Below are 17733 nucleotides of genomic sequence, written 5' to 3' on the forward strand. Positions count from 1 at the left end.
AAAAGAAAAAAAAGCAAAGCAAATATTGCAGTTACAGTAAGGCACTTACAATAGACGTGAATGGGTCCAGTCCTTAAATGTTAAAATACACACTGTTTTAAAAGTATAGCCACAAGACATAAACATTATTTATGTTAACATGATTTTAATGTGAAATGTGTTACACTAAAATATTAATAAACTAAGATATTATATATTAATATAGTTAATATTAATATATTAAAATTGCGTAGTGTATTACACGCATCAACTTTAAGACTGTACTGAGAAATATTTGAGAAGGCTTGTTGTTCTGCTACTCTGTTACTGAATTGACTTGAAATTAACTACACTGAATTGTTCTGGCCACCATAGAAATGGGTGGTAGGTTTGCTGTGTGTGTGCTTGTGTGTGCATCTGTTTGTTTACATGCTCACATGTTTTTATACTTCTCACTTTCCAGGTTTTATCCAGAATGTCCAGTAAATCCATGGACACACAGGTGCGTCTCCTCCTCACCTGTCAATCATTCTGCACTTATCCACTAACAGTGCTATGTTGACTATAATAGCTTGAGGCTTATTTCCCTAACAATGATCTTCCACCCACCTCATTTGCTTAATGAGGGAAGCAAAGAACACTACAACTCCGAAACAGCAGGGAGAGAGAACGAGAAATTGATGATGATGATGGTGGTGGTGATGATCATCTTCTCCATTCCCTGTCCTTCCATGCCTGAAGCAGTAATCAGGGAGGTAGTAGAGCTAGAGGGAAGGGAGCAGCGTGTTTTGGAGCGAGGGAGGGGTAGGAGGAGGAGGAGAGGGCAGTTATTGAAGTGTCGGATGACTGACTGCTTTGGGAAACTGCCGCTCTTTCAATTACAGTGTGAGGGAGCCTAAATTATTCAACAGGGAAAATGACCAAATTAGTCTATGAAAAGTGTAATTAATCAGATATATATAGAACAAGGGAGAGAGAGAGAGAGATTAAAAAAAGAGAGAATTAGAGTGATGGGGGAATACCCTTACACTTATTCCGTCTCTTTGCTTTGTATTACCTCTTGACTTTTCCGGGCACCTTTAAGTGGACTGACATTTAAAGCATTCTATAAATGGAGATTGTTATTTCCATCCGATGTTGTTACATAGTTTCACTGTGTAATTGGCAATGTGTGTCAGAACCATGAGGTGTAAAGCACTGCAAAATCCCATTACTTCAAAAATAATTGAGCGAAAACAATCAAGCCTTTAGGGTTTTGTTTTGTGACATAAGAAATCTAGACGAATGACTAAGGGGTCAAAGATCATTGCATTATCGAAGCTGCCTGGCTTGTTGTGGTTTTAAATGCCTTAAGGTCAAGTTTCACAGTGTGCATTACTAGCAAGTTCAAAGTTCAAGTGGTAAGACCAAGATCATTACATAAGTTTTACCAAAGGACATTCTCTTTGTTATAGTGGTTTCTGCTGTTTTAGATCTTTTGTGTAATTGGTCCATAAGGGTTTTTGTGTAGATGGTTTCATTAGGGTTTGCACACATGTACACTACCAGTCATTACTGGGATGTTTTTAAAAAGTATTGAAGGACCTCCTATGTATGCTGGGATTTTGTTGGCTGCATTTTTTTCGCCTTTACTCATCCATTTCAAAAAAGCAAAGCAGCATGATCATAAGTCTTTAGAAGAAACTGATTTTAAGATCACGAGAAACATAAATTCAGTGAAGCATGTCCAAACTTTTGACTGGTAGTGTGTGTATATGTGAAAGAGCACTCAGGTGATTATTTACTTATTCATTCACTGCCATATGGAAATTAAAGAGAAGGTGGAAAGTACGTTGCAAAATGTCGGTGTCAAACTTGTGACCTAAATCAAATTATCTAAATGCCATCTAGAGGACCTTAACAAAATCATTGCTTTTAAAAATCCTCTTATTAGCAGTGAACAAGTACTGTCAAATAAACTGTACTTTCTTACATCTGCCTGTTCATTGTTAATAATGAAAATTCATTATTTTTTTAAGGTATCCAAGGTTAGTCATCCAGTATTCGTGTGGCCTCACTTGGCCTCAGTGCAGTTTATTGGAAAATACCAAATAAATAAATGTATATGGCAAAATATATTGTAAACTTCTGAATGCCATCTCTAATCACAGATGGAGGGGCGGGGAAATGGAGACGTGATCCAATGCTATCCACCAATAGCTGAGCAGCAAGAAGAGGGAGATGATGAAGAAGATTATCAGATACAATATCTCAGTGGTGGAACCAAACAGAAAACACAGATGCAGAAAAACGATCATCAAACCAACAAAAAGCTCCACATTCAGCATACTACTGTCACAAAACCTGACCTCTCAAATCTCAGTCCAAGGTGTGCAGGACATGTATATAGATCTTCCTACAAATACACAGATATATACAGTAATTTCAATAGACATTTGCTCACTGATGCATTTAGAAACTGGAGAGAACAGTTGTGTACATTTCTCATGTTTGTGTGTGTGTTTTTTTAGGGTTGTGGACGGTACAGAGGACAGTGATGGTGCAGAGAACTCACATACATTCATATTTTCCTCTGGTCACCAGTACACTGTCAATGGTGCGACTAATACCACAGCAGGTGTGTTAGTGTGTGTGCAGGATGAGATGTACTTCCCGACAGACTGAAAATGAAGGATAGCACCATTTCCAATATTCGTTTATGATAGTCTTTAAGTTGTTTATTATATTAAAGGGATAGTTCATCCAAAAATAAAAACTGACTTACTTTCTTCAGTGGAACACAAAAGATGATATTTTGCACAGTGTCCAAGCTGCTATTTTCCTCTCACATCTCATTCTCTTTTGGTGCAAATTCATTCATGTTTGCATGTCTTGTGATGAACTGTGATGTAACAAGCTTGAATATGTCCAAGCGTGTCTGAGATTAGATCAAATAACGGCTTAAATTTCAATCTGTTCCTCATACAAAGTTATCATAAGACAGTGCACAAGTTAGATAGACTACTTCCTTTTTGGACCTTTTAGCAGTTTGAGAGAGACTATTTAGCAGAGACAGGCCACTTCTATTAAAACGAATAGGAGAAATTGGAACGCCCAACCAAGGAGCTCTAAGTGCCCAACGGTCAACAGATTTAGAAAGGAAGTCCCGCTTTACAGATACAGTGCATTCAGAAAGTATTCAAAGTATTTTTTTTACATTTTAAGTTGCAGCCTTATACTAAAATGCTTTCAATTATTCATTTTTTGCACATCAATCTACACTTCACACCCCATAATGATCATAAAGCAAAAACCAGATTTTTGATAATTTTGCAAATTTATTAAAAAGAAAAAACTGAAATATCACATTGACATAATTATTCAGACCCTTAACTCAGTACTTAGTTGAATCACCTTTGGCAGCGATTACAGCCTCAAGTCTTTTTGGGTATGATGCGACAAGTTTTGCACACCTGGATTTGGGGATTTTCTGCCATTTTTCTCTGCAGATCCTCTCAAGCGCTGTCAGGTTGGATGGGGACCGCTGGTGGACAGCCATTTTCAGGTCCCTCCAGAGATGTTCGATTGGGTTCAAGTCCAGTCTCTGGCTGGGCCACTCAAGGATATTCATAGAGTTGTCCCTAAGCCACTCTTGCGTTGTCTTGGCTGTGTGCTTAGGGTCATTGTCCTGTTGGAAGGTGAACCTTCAGCCCAGTCTGAGGTCCTGAGCACTCTGGACCAGGTTTTCATTAAGGATATTTCTTTTTTTGCTGAGTTCAGCTTTCCTTCTACCCCGACCAGTCCCCTAGCACTGCTGCTGAAAAACACCCCCACAGCATGATGCTACCACCACCATGCTTCACCTTTGGGATGGTATTGCGCAAGTGATGAGCGGTGCCTGGTTTCCTCCAGACATGAAGCTTGGAATTGAGGCCAAGCAGTTCAATCTTCGTTACATCAGACCAGAGAATCTTGTTTCTCACAGTCTGAGAGTGCTTTAGGTGCTTTTTTATGTGTCTTGCTCTGAGGAGATGCTTCCGTCTGGCCACTCTGCCATAAAGCCCAGATCGGTGGAGTGTTGCAGTGATGGTTGTCTTTCTGCAAGTTTCTCCCATCTCCACACATGATCTCTGGAGCTCAACCAGTGTGACCATCGGGTTCTTGGTCACCTCTCCTACCAAGGCCCTTCTCCTCAAATATTCAGTTTGGCTGGGCGGCCATCTCTAGGAAGAGTCCTGGTGTTTCCAAACTTCTATTTAAGAATTATGGAGGCCACTGTGCTGTTGGGAACCTTCAATGCATCCAAAAAAATTTGTAGCCTTCCCCAGATCCTTGCCTCAAAACAATCCTGTCTCTGAGCTCTGCAAGAAGTTCCTTTGACCTCATGGCTTGGTTTTTGCTCTGATATGCTTTTTCAGCTGTGAGACCTTATATAGACAGGTGTGTGCCTTTCCAATTCATGTCCAATCAATTGAATTTGCCACAGGTGGACTACAGTCAAAGTGTAGAAACATCTCAAAGATGATCCAGAGAAATGGGATACACCTGAGCTAAATTTCAAGTGTCATAGCAAAGGGTCTGAATACTTATGTCAATGTGATATTTCATTTTTTTCTTTTTAATAAATTGCAAAGTTATCAAAAATCTGGTTTTTGCTTTGTCATTATGGAGTATGGAGTGTAGATTGATGTGAAAAAAAAATAATAATTTAAAGCATTTTAGCATTAGGCTGCATCATAACAAAATGTGAAAAAAAATGAATGGGTCTGAATACTTTCTGAATGCACTGTAAAAGAGCCAATCACCTTTTAGACAATCATCTCGACAATGCGCATGCGCATTAGCTATACAAGCCGGAAAAATTTTGTTTTTTAGCATAATCTGAGGTAAAGAAGCACAATTTATGATTCCAGTGTTTTATTGCTGACTTGAAAAATGTTATTAGATCATAATCTTGACCAACCGTTTTGGAGATTTCAGTCTTTCTCCATTCAAGTAGATAGGAGCTGCACTTTCTTGACTGGAAATATCTTCCCAGGAGCGTTCCAAAGATGGCCGCCAGTGGACTGGCTAGAAAGACTTTGGTTTTAGTTATCATCCATTTTTGTTGTTATGAAAAGAGCAGCTTACAAATTCTGCAAAATTTCTACAGTTGTGCTCCATGAGGCAAGAAAATCATAGGAATTTCGAAAGATATGATAGATGAGTAAATGATGACAGAATTTCCATTTTTGTATGAACTATTCCTTTAAGGTGTAATAAGTTTTCACTGTACTTGCTATCAGCTGTAAGGCAGTTTTACAGAACTTTGTTTTTTCTTAGTAGAATTAGCAGAGAAATCAGAGGAGACCAGAAGACAGTTACACCATCTCAACCAAGAGGTAAAGTTATTTTATTATGATTTTTTATTTTTATTTAACCTAAGTATTTGTAATTTTTTGCAGTGTAATTTAAGAGTAGATCTACTCCAGGGATGGAAAGTAATGCCTCTGAGTGTGATATTACTGTGCTAAATGTGAGCGCTGACAGATTGAAACCAGCGCAGTTCAGGTGAGCTCCTGGCACTAGGTATCCACAAGCCATATGGCAAGCAGCTGCACGAGATGGAAAGGGGATGTTATTCAAACACTAGAGGACATAAAACTCAGCAGAAGAGGAAAGTGGGGCTGGCCCCATGATGATGAAAGGGAACATTCCAGATTTGCCCTTGAACCCCTCATATTCACTGTGGTTTTCCACCTTCTTTAATTGATTCCGTATAATTCATTATAATCCAATGGAGTTTTCTACAAAAGCTTATTTGAGGAAATGTACTATTGTTTTCCAGGGATATCACTTGAATTCAAGGATGTAAATGCATATTCAGGATTGTGGGGAAACAAATATAGTAGAATAAAGTGCACTGTAAAAAATATTTGTGTGAGTTTACACAAATGCCTGGCTACTAGTTTACTACTAGCATGACTTTCACAGTATATTTTACAGTAGTACTTCTACAATTTATTAAAATTAAAAGACAACTGTATACTGTGACTTAACAGTGAAAAGGACCAAGAAATTACTGTCATTTAGCAGTGCTGTGTTGTAGAATCACAATGATCATCTGAATTTGTATATATATATATATATATATATACACACACACACACACACACACACAGTGTTTGTTAATTGTCACCATCATTGAGTTTTGTATGCTGAGTGTTGATATCTTGCATGCCTGGTTGACAACTCATGCTAAAACCTTAATGAGCAATAAAACCAACCACATTATAGCCTAGCTTTGCAAACATCTCTTCCTCATTGCTCATTTAAAATGATATAATTTTGTTACTTTCAAATCATCATAGAGTGTAGACTATACATCATGGCCCGATAAAAAGTCAACCACTAAATTTAATTTTTTTCTCCATACATTACAATTCAATAACTTGTGTTCTTAAACACAACTGCACCAACTGGGAGAATTAAAACAAAATACAATTTTCCCATAATGCAGTGTGATATTCAAATGTATTTTTTCACAGTAATTTGTTGTGTTGTAACAGAAAATGACCTAGCCTCCATTGATTTTACAGTAAAACACTGAAAACAGTATTTTATTGTAAGAAATTACTGTTAAATCTAGTAAAATCCTGGACATTTTTTACAGTGTAAGGATGTCCCGATAAACATTCAGCGCACAAACTAAAATCACATTATGTTGTGGAGTGATTTTTAAACCGCAAAGGCATTGTGAATGTGTGGAGCCAGTGTTGTGCTGATGCCGGCTGCTCATACCTTTTAGAGATCCTTGGCTCATACACGGAAAACACCATCATGAGCATTGTGTGATCCGTTTGCAGCAAATGACAGCAAGCAGAGCACTAATTCACTTTGTAGCGTGAGGCACATACAGACTACATATTTAATTAAATATCAGCCTTTTGCTGTTTAATAATCACATTGTGTCATATAGCAACTTGCATTTTCAGAAGTGACAAGCTGTAACAAGGCTGGCAACAGGTGGACAAAGAGACGATGACGATGAAGTGCGAAAAACCCAAGTGCAGTTTATTACTAGAAGTGTGTAAACCAAAAACGTGACAACAAAACATGGACTTGACTTTGACATTGACATTGACCTTGACCTTGACCTTGACCTTGACCTTGACCTTGACCTCCAAACAACATTACAACACACAATACTCGACAATGGACAATGGCAAACATGAGGGCTAAATACTTGGACTTGGGAGAACACATGACAATGATAACCAATGAACACAGTGAACTCTAAACAAGATAACGAGACTGCTAACAAGCTAATGAAACAATGAACCAATGGGGACAAGACACAAGAACTTGGGAAACACATGGCAAGATCACATGACAATGAAACAGGAACAAACATGGCATGGAACTATTTTACCAAAATAAAAGACATGAACAAAAACACATAAAACCATGACACAAGCTACCATCAAAAACACACAGAAACTGAAAGGGCTTCAAAATAAAAGCTTCTGCCAAAATAAAATATAAAAGTATGACAAAAATATGTCACTACTGTAAAGTTGTGTTATTTTCACTGAAAATGAATTGTTGTTTCATTTGATTAAAGTTTTAATGAACTAATTTATTTAAACACCACTTTGATGATAAAATTGAAATAAACTGTTGAAATGGAATTCACAAAAAAACAGGTATCGGAGAGTACCGACAAGGAAGTATCGGTTCTCATACTCGTTCTCAAAAAAAAATTTATCGAGGCATCCCTAGTATAAAGGTGATGTGTGTAATTTTTTAGGAGAAATCGCTAACTTCTTTCCCAGCTTAATATGCAATGACAACTATAAGTAAGCCATTTGTAGGCTGATTTCCCAGAAAAGCAACACTGGCTCAACCAATGGCGTGAGTTTGCTCAACAAGTAGGATAGGCACGAATGTCATTCTAAATTAACATTGCTACATTGCTTGGCAACTGTAAACAGCCTACAGATTAATAACCTACAGGTATATTATTTGGATTACTTTCGATTATTTTTATTAATCGAAAACTATAATAAACATATATTTTTTTAACATTGGTGTCTTAATCAGATTGCTGTTATTACTGTGTGGACGTCTGTGGACTGCGAGGCTGGGAGAGGAAGAACGTTAAGGATTGACACCTGTGGGAAATCACCTCTAACAGCTGTTTTGTGTTGCAGTGAGAGCTGGAGAGGGATAAAAGGGCAATCCAAACTGCCGGAGGAGAGAGAGAGAAACGCACCCAGCAGAGTTGAGCTGTGTGTTTATTTGTTGTGCTGAAAAGTAAACCATTTGTTGTGACACTGAAAAGTGTATAAAAATAAAGTCTTATGTTGGACATTTACTCAGCCCTCACTTCCTCCTTAAGAAGAGAACTAGAGATCTGTCATAGTGGTGCTGAAACCCGGGATTAGGGGGAAGAAAACAACGTCATGGAGTCTTCGCCGCTGGCCGAAGTAATCAAGACCCTCGCAGGCATACACCAAGCCCAACATCAGGCACTGCTTGAGCTAAGTGTGGAACAGGAGCAGTGGTTCAAGGTGCTTTTCCAAGCTCAAGCAGAGAACCGGCAGGTGTTACGGAGCTTGGTACACCAGGAGGGGTCTTCGGCCATGACCTCGGACCCACCCATGGCCGTGCCACACATCACGCTGATGAAGATGGGAGCTCAGGACGACCCGGAGGCATTCCTTGAGCTTTTAGAGCGGACGGCTGGAGAATGAAAATGGCCCAGCACTAAGTGGGTGGCATGCCTATTGCCGCTTTTGTCCGGGGAAGCGCAACTCGTGGCCCGACAACTCCCTGCATCCAACCTCCTGGTGTATGAAGACCTGAAGAAAGCCATCATGCAATGGGTCGGCCGAAGCCCAGAGCAACACCAATTTGTGACGCTTTCGTTCGGTTTGTTCGGGCCCTGGCTACGTTTCAGTGGCTCAAGGACAGAATCCTCAGACCGCATGCTGCTTACTCCGCAGCCTATCTGGATGACATCATTATTTTCAGTAATGATTGGCAGCAGCACATATGACACCTGAGGGCTGTGCTGAAATCGTTGAGATGGGCTGAAGTCTTTAAATTTATGTCGTTTTATCTGTTGTGAAATCACAGAGCCAAACACCAGTTACTTGCCAAGAAATAATAAATGTATTAATTCTTTTAGTTATCAGACTTAGGAGAGAAAGCAAATTTTTTATTTAAAAAGTGGTGTCATACAAATGGTTTTCCAATCGTCTCTCAGTTTTGCTGGGGCTTTCTCTGAAGAATTTTCAGTACAGGGTGTATTTAAGTGCATTCATAGAAAAAACAACTCCCTCTCCATTGTTTAAACTGAAATTACATACTCCATCTGGAATGTTCTTCATGGGCAAGGTTTATGTCCAGATAATATGAAACAGATGTGTAGAACTTATAAGCTGTTGTGCAAGTCTTATATAAGTAAATGTGACCATATAAAGACAACATAATATAATGCTACAAAATGATTAAAAATACTATTAAACATGAAAATTTAGTCTACAGTTTTCCCTCCACTGGAGCTACGGCCATCAAGCTCTATCCATCTTCTCCAGGTGGCCACCTGTTACGCAGTGATAGGAGAGAGAAAATGATAGACCAAAATAAAGAAATAGACATACAAGAATTGAGGAAAAGGAAACGTTGGAAGAGAACAAAAGAAAACAAAAGAAAGCCCCATCCCTGTGATATGTCCCTGGGTACTATGTGTCATTTATGATTATGTGTAGGTTAATAAACTCCCAATAATCTAAGAAAAGAAAAACGAATGAATCTTTACCAGTGCCGGACAAGCCATGAGCCCCCCAGTTCCTGGTCAAAATAACAAGCTAACATAAACATTGATGTTATAAAACAGGTCCTATCCCTTGGGGGTGTAAATCAGTAGACGGGTGTTATTTGATTGTGAGGTTGTGTTTTGTATGCAGTGTATAGTATGTGAGGAACTCTGATTTTACCCTATACTGCCCTCCCTCTATCTTGTCAACATATTTGGAAATAACCAGTTGGATAGGTTTGTTACTTTTCCTTCCCTTCACACATATAAGTTGTATCATTAACAGAAGTATAAAAACAACAACCACAGTCAAAAATATCCATTCTGATAATGATAGATTCCCTTGGATTCGTGCCAATTTCCTCTCAATCATCAAATTAGCTATACCCATTGCTATGATTACATAGCCCATTGGTTGAATTCCCTCTTCTTGGGCTGCTTTAACAATGGCTTTAACTCTCTTAACCATCTCGAAAAGTTAATAATTTCTTTCTTCCATTAAATCATCATTCCACCCATATACTAAGTGATTTGCATCTTTTGTTATTCAGATGATTTTTAAATGTATAATATTCTACTTCTTTCATCAACCATTTCCTTATTTGTGAAAAATTCTCACAGTAGGACTGATCAAAAACAGAGATAAGAGATGCTAAACTGTAATTGACACGTTGCTGCACCATGTGAGCTCCGTCTATAAAAGTTTTGGTCTCCTTTGCTAACAAAATAACATGAGTGGGATCAGTAGTTTTACTTGGATATAATTTAGCTTTGTTTGTCTCTTAGGCAAAAAGGTAAATACATCATCTAGTTTTTCAAGTTTACAAATTCATCTCACAGTATTCATACTCATCTGTTGAATGCCATACTCTTACATGATTTCTTTTGATATTTTTCCCCACTATAATAGTACCCTTTCCATCTACATAGCCCTCACATGGTAACACTAGGATAAACACAACCTTGGGTTAGTGAATCCCACAGTGTAAGCATGTGAGTACTTTTCAAATGGAAGTTAATCTCCACATTAATAGAAGTTATGAGGTTTTCCCCCACAATCTCACATCTCTCTCTTTCTCAAACAGATTTGTTTCCATCTCTAATCAATGTCAATGGAATGACCCCTGAAATGGGAGCAGAGGAAATGTTTAAACATCACTCCTTTGTTACCCAGTTTCTAAATCAAATGGATGAACAGGTTTCAATCTCAGGCCATAAGCCATCATTATCACTATGTTCATTCATAGACGGGGATGAACTTGTGACCAGTGGTACCATCTACCTGTTCCTACACCCTTCTCCTTAAGGCAAACTCTCGTGTCTGTTGTCAAGAGTATTTCATATGGTCCCTTGTCTAGCATTGTGAGATAGTGTTGCAAATTCTCTTGCAAGAAAGTGGAATCTCCTCCTGTTCCTGCTGGTGGTGGAGCATCAGGTGCCAAAACCACTGCTCTGCCAGTCATCAGCTCATATGGTGTCAGTCCTGTTACTCAATTTGGGGTAGCTCATAGGTTCCACAAAATAGCAGGTAGCAATTTGTGCCAGCCTTGACCTGTCTGCAGAATGGCTTTGATGAGAGATGTTTTCAGTGATCTATTCATTCTTTCCACAATCCCTGAGCTTTGTGGGTGGTATGGAATGTGGAACTTCTGTTTGATACCCATCAACTTCATTGCTTCCTTCATCAGCTTTCCAGTGAAATGGGTTCCATTGTCTGAATCAATTTCATATGGTAGACCCCAGCTGGGAAAGACTTCTTCCACCATTACTCGGGGCACTGCTTCGGCAGTACAGGCTTGTGTAGGAGATGCTTCCACCCATCTGGTAAAACAATCCAAAATAACCAGTATGTACTGGTACCCTCCACTGGGTGATAATGGTCCTGTGAAATTGATTTGTAAATTGGTCTGGCGATTTGATCATATCAGTGAATATGATCATGTTCAACAATGGAAGAATGTCCATGCCAATAAGGCTTCCTTGTGAATTTGACCCTACCCAGAAAGATGTCCATAAGACTTCATCTTCATGTATTGAACTGGTATGCTCTTGTGAAATGTCGTGAGGCCTCCTCCAACTCCTTCAACTTCCATGGTTTCATTTGTTGTGGTAGGTTCAGGTTTTGATTTTTTTTTTGTTTTTTTATTAACATTTTTTTTTATTAAATCATACAATAACAATGAAATGTAAAAGATATATATATATAAAATCAACATTTAAACCCCACAACCCCCCCCCCCCCTCCCCAACCCCGCACCCCATAAAAACAACCCTGTGGTCAAACATAAGTAAATATATAGAAATAAAAATCAAACAGACACACAAATATACATATATATATATATATATATATATATATATATAAAAAAAATACATATATACATATATATATATATATACATACATATACGAACATACATACATACACATAATAATCATACTAACTATATTACACTACTCTCTCCACACTCCACCCAAGAGCCCTCCAAAAACTCCAAATACCTGCCCCATTTCCATATAAACATATCCAAGCCACCCCATCTTCCCGATGACACTTCCTCATAAGCTGCCACCCTCCCCACCTCCGTGCACCGCTCCGGATATGAGGGTGCACCAGCTGACCTCCAACCCCTCAAAATAACCTGCCTGGTGATCATCACACAGGTCAGAACCCAGTTCTCTATATGGTCATCCCCCACATCGATGACCGCCCCATCGCGCAGAACACAAAGTCTGGGGCAAAACGAAACCCGAGTGCCCACCACGTCACACACAAAATTCTGAACCTTTGACCAGAATTTCTGGATCTCGACACACCACCAAAAATAGTACAAAGCAGGTGGCACAGTTTTAAATACCTATAAAACTGAGGTCTGGGGATCCCAAAATGTTGGACCAAGTTTTCAACACTCCACTTTCATATAGGTCACCAAGTGTAGCAACCCCCCTCACAATCCACTCTGGCCAGCAGAAAAGGGACTTGCCAGTACACAATCTTGGGTTCTGCCATATGCTCGAGGCAACATTTAAATAAGTGTCCAATTTAAACAATCTGGACACTTTAGTCCATACCGAGTGTAAATGCGAAATAACGGGGTGTAACTTAACTTTTCCGATTAGTTTGATAGAGATGCTTTGTAACGGCGAAATAGGGGCAAGAACTGCCTGTTCAATAACAAACCAGGGAGGGGCTCTCTCAGGTGGAAGTGACCAATGAGCCAAATGTCTGAGACTGAATGCATAGTAATAAAACAAAATCTTGGGTAGGCCTAGCCCACCTTTGTCTATCGGCCTATGTAACTTATTAAAATGCAATCTGGGACATTTACCATTCCAAATGAAGCACTTCGCTATGCTATCAAATTGCTTGAAATAAGAGAGGGGACATCTACAGGGAGCGATTGTAGCAGGTAGTTAAATTATGGAATACAATTCATTTTAATAACATTAACCTTCCCAATCAACGATAGATGTAATGAAGCCCACTTGCCCACATCACTCGAAAACCTTTTTATTAAAGGGCCAAAATTAACACTAACTAAATCAGACAAATTTGCTGGGAATAAAATCCCCAAATACTTAATGCCCTGTTTGGGCCACTGGAAGGCACCCGGCTGGAAAGCTGTTACTGGATAGTATGTTGTCAGAGCCAAAGCTTCAGATTTAGACCAATTGACTTTGTATCCTGAGAACTTGGATAAGGAATTAATAATTCAGTGGAGGCAAGGCATAGATCTAGTAGGTTCAGAGACAAATAATAAAATATCATCTGCATAAAGCAGAAGCTTATGCGCCACACCTCCTGCAACCACCCCTGGAAAATCATCCTCCTTTCTTATCACAGCTGCTAATGGTTCCAGGGCAAGACAGAACAATAATGGGGAAAGAGGGCAACTGGACGGTAACTTTTTCACTCGCTTGGATCTTTGTCTTTTTTAAGAATCAGACTGATCCGGGCTTGTGTCATGGTTGGAGGAATCTTTCCATTCTTTAGTGATTCAGTATAAACTTCTAACAAAAGTGGAGCCAGTTCTGTAGCATAGGATCTAAAAAATACTGCTGCAAAACCATCTGGCCCCGGAGCCGTGCCAGTAGGTAGTGACGTAATTGCCTCGTCAAGCTCCTCCAAGGTTATCTCAGAATCAAGAGAGTTTTTTTGCTCAGTCTTCAGTTTAGGAAGATCTAATGGTTCCACAAAATTTATAATATCTTCATCAGTAGACGAAGACGTGGAACTATAAAGATCAAGATAGAACTCTTTAAAGGCATTATTAATATCAATGGCTGAGGTAAAAATTTCACCACCAGCAGATTTCACTGAGGGAATGATAGAAAGAGACTCTCTCTCCTTTATATATCTAGCCAAAAGCTTCCCTGCTTTGTCCCCCGACTCAAAGTATGACTGTCTTGCCCTGAATAACCAAAACTCCACTTTCTGCGACAAAATAGTATTATATCTATATTTCAATCGGGTCAATTCTCTGAGGCCATCAGATGACATACGGCACTTCAGCTCTGCCTCTGCACTTTTAATATTTCCTTCCAACTCCACGAGTTCTCATGCTATGGATGTTTTGATGAATGAGGCATACTGTATGATCCGACCCCTAAGAACCACCTTAAGTGCCTCCCAAGCCATGCCCACAGAGGATACCGAGGACCAGTTGGTCTCCATATAAATACTGATTTCAGTCTTTAACATTTGTTGGAAATCAGGATTTTGCAAAAGGGATACATTAAGGCGCCAACTATATGATTTCCTTTTCTCTGTATGTGGCAACACCTCTAAACTCACCAGGGCGTGATCAGAGACTAAAATGTTTCCAATTGAGCAATCAACAACACATGAAATGAGGGATTTGGAAATAAAAAAAATAAAAAATCTATTCTAGAATAAATCTTATGGACTGATGAAAAAAATTTATAGTCTCTACCAGATATGTTCAAAAGTCTCCAAATATCTGTAAGACCAAGATTTTTACACATCCTGTGAAGCGTCAATATTGTTCTAGGGGGCTTACACACTTTTGCTTCACTATGATCAAGGACTGAGTCCATCAAAAGATTAAAGTCTCCTCCCAAAATGATATCATGAGGGGTGCCAGCGGCTTGCACCTTCCCTTTAAGATCTATAAAAAATCCCTGATCATCAGTGTTAGGTTCGTAAATATTAGCCAAAATCAGACTTTGCCCCTGAATTTCTGCTAAAACAATGATTCTTCCTAATTTATCTTTAATCTGTTTGAGACATTTGAATTGTAGATGTTTACTTATCAATGTAATGACCCCCCTGCTCTTACTTGAGCCAACACTAAAGAAAACATGTCCACCCGATATCTTCCCAAATTTATCATATTTCTTACGTTTAAGAAAATAAATAACCTTCCTTCTTTTTAAGGGGTGCCCCAACCCATTCACATTCCATGTGGAGAGATAGTAAGCTCATATTAACTTTTACATTTTAATATAATATAATAAAATAAATTGTGTGCCAAAAACAAAATTATGAAGACCACATTTCAACATTAATGCAACAATAAAACCCTGAACTTCCCCCCGAACAAAACAAACAGAAAAAAGAAAAACGTGCGCATTAACCCCACGCATGAAAGCGCCAACCGGCGTCAATCCCTCTAAACTCAAAGAGTCCATGTACGCCTACGAGAGCCCCGGCGACAACTTTGCCATCGGATTGCTCAATTTTGCCTCACAAATTTGAAAGGCAAAATTACATAACATCAAATATTTTGTAAAACAAACCCCAGCCAATAGGCAGAATAAACACAAAGAATGTGTAGACTCATTCACAGAACTGTCTCGAAGGTGTGTTCCTTCACAAAACAAATTCCAGCCGATATAAAGCCATTCATTTTCCTCAGACAGACAAACAAATCTTCAGTAAGCCAGCTGATGAGTGCAGCAGATGACATAATCATTCCAATGTCCCACGAAAATATTCCACAAATCATACTCTAGCCAACAGGAGGCATAAGCACAAGGAACTGACAGATTCATCCATAACTGTCTCGAAGTAGTGTTATTTAACAAAACAAGCTCCAACCGCTAGGCGTAACCAGCACAAAAGGAAACAAAACAGGCATCCCGGTTCCTCGGATGGTCAAGAGTCAAGTCACTCGGAGGCCGCATAAAAGTATATCCCATGATTTACACAGTCCGCCAACTTTATAAAAGACATTCTTTGTGTGGGCATGTAGATATTTTGCGGTCATCCGTAGTGTCTGTTCTCAATCTGCCCGGGAACTTCATTGTAAAAGTGATCTTCCGTAAATGCAAAAGTTTCTTTAAGGAAAAGTGTTAATCCACAAAACAAAACAAACTCCAGCCGCTCGGCGGAGCCAACGCACCCAGCTTCCTCCGAAAGCCAGAGTATGTACAGTGAGTCAATCCACTCACAAGAAAAACACCCAATGGTTACTCACCCATTGTTTCAATAAAAGACATTGCCTGATTGGAACATGTAAATACTTTGTTGCCGTCCTTGGTGTTTATTCTCAGTCTGGCCGGAAACATCAGAGCAAAAGTGATCTTCCGCTGATGTAAGAGTTTCTTGCATTCCTTAAACCTATCGCGTTACTCTCTAGTCGAGTTCGCAAAGTCCGGGAAAAAGAAAATATTGTAATTCTTCCAAGAAAGCTTTCCTTTGCTCCTCGCCTGGCGCAACACGGATGATCTCAAACATTTGGCCAGAATCGATCGGGGCCTTTCTCCCTCAGCAGATCTGTGAGCTGGGACTCTGTGAGCTCGCTCGATTTCCAGCTTGTGGCCTGTTATGTCGAGCAGACTCAAGAAAAGCTCGTCTAGGAATTTCACCATATCTCTGCCCTCCTCATGCTCAGGAATTACAACAATTCGAATGTTATTCCTGTGGCTTCTATTCTCAAGATCTTCAAGTTTTTCAAGAATACGTTCCAAATCAACTTTGGTCGTGGGCGGATTAGCGGTTAATTCCCTCTCTGATGACTCCAAGTAATCAATTCGTCTTTCAACATCTGTCACTCTTGTGACTAACTCAGAGAATTTTTTCTCCATCACCGTAATCGATCGACGTATTACAGCGAGATCCTCCAAGTCCGCAAGTACCTTCGTCAACATCACCGACATGTTGGACATTTGACGCTGGATTCCTTCTCCCACCGCACCATCCAAATCGAGTCCACAGGCCTGTCTGGGCTTTCATCTTGAACCCGTAAGTGTCTTTTAATGTCTCCAGAGCCCGATGATTTTGACTTCTTTGCCATGTTTACCTCAAACAGCAAATGTGTAACTGGGTGTATCGAATTTCACCGGATTATATCATGAAAATAATTTTAAAAATTATTTTAAAAAGCTGTCTCTCAGACATCTGCCCTTCGTATGGCGTCATGTGGCTCCCTCAGGTTCAGGTTTGTTATTGAAATGGCAGCTCCAGTGTCTACCAAACATTCAAGTCAAGTCATTTTTATTTGTATAGCGCTTTTCACCACACATATCATTTCAATGCAGCTTTTCAGAAAATCATGCATTAACAGAAAATTAAACTGTAATATTTATAAAGTTTTAGAGTGTTAGTTTGATTAAATATGATTGTAAATTGTGTACTTAAATTAAATAATTAAATAATAATTGTATTAAGAACTACTGTGAGCAAGCTGAAGGCGACTGTGGCAAGGAACACAAAACTCCATAAGATGTTGGTTAATGAAGAAAAATAACCTTGGGAGAAACCAGGCTCACTGTGGGGCCCAGTTCCCCTCTGGCTAAACAACATGAATATAATGCCAATATTAGTTTATGAAGGCTTTTGTTGGCAATTAATTGATAGTCTATGTATTCCATTTCAAGTGTGTAGTCCATCAATAGACAAAGGTGATGCAGACAGAGATCAATGAGGTGCATCGCAGTTCAACCGGCAGGTCATTTCGGTGAGGTTCGGTGGGTTCTATCCTAAGTCCAAGTTTCAGGCAGTGACATAT

At 39.2% G+C, this 17733-nt stretch overlaps 1 protein-coding gene across 1 annotated transcript in view; it reads left to right on the top strand.

Moving 5' to 3' along the window:
• Positions 1–17733, top strand: part of LOC127424977 (potassium voltage-gated channel subfamily H member 8-like) — an 84340-nt gene that overhangs the window by 56959 nt on the left and 9648 nt on the right. Inside the window, exons 12-15 of the mRNA XM_051670550.1 lie at positions 443–481; positions 2130–2347; positions 2490–2596; positions 5284–5339. Coding sequence (XP_051526510.1) covers positions 443–481; positions 2130–2347; positions 2490–2596; positions 5284–5339 — 420 coding nt within the window. The remainder of the gene's footprint in view (positions 1–442; positions 482–2129; positions 2348–2489; positions 2597–5283; positions 5340–17733) is intronic.

Source organism: Myxocyprinus asiaticus, chromosome 34 (genome assembly GCF_019703515.2).
Source record: "Myxocyprinus asiaticus isolate MX2 ecotype Aquarium Trade chromosome 34, UBuf_Myxa_2, whole genome shotgun sequence".
Taxonomy (NCBI): Eukaryota; Metazoa; Chordata; class Actinopteri; order Cypriniformes; family Catostomidae; genus Myxocyprinus; species Myxocyprinus asiaticus.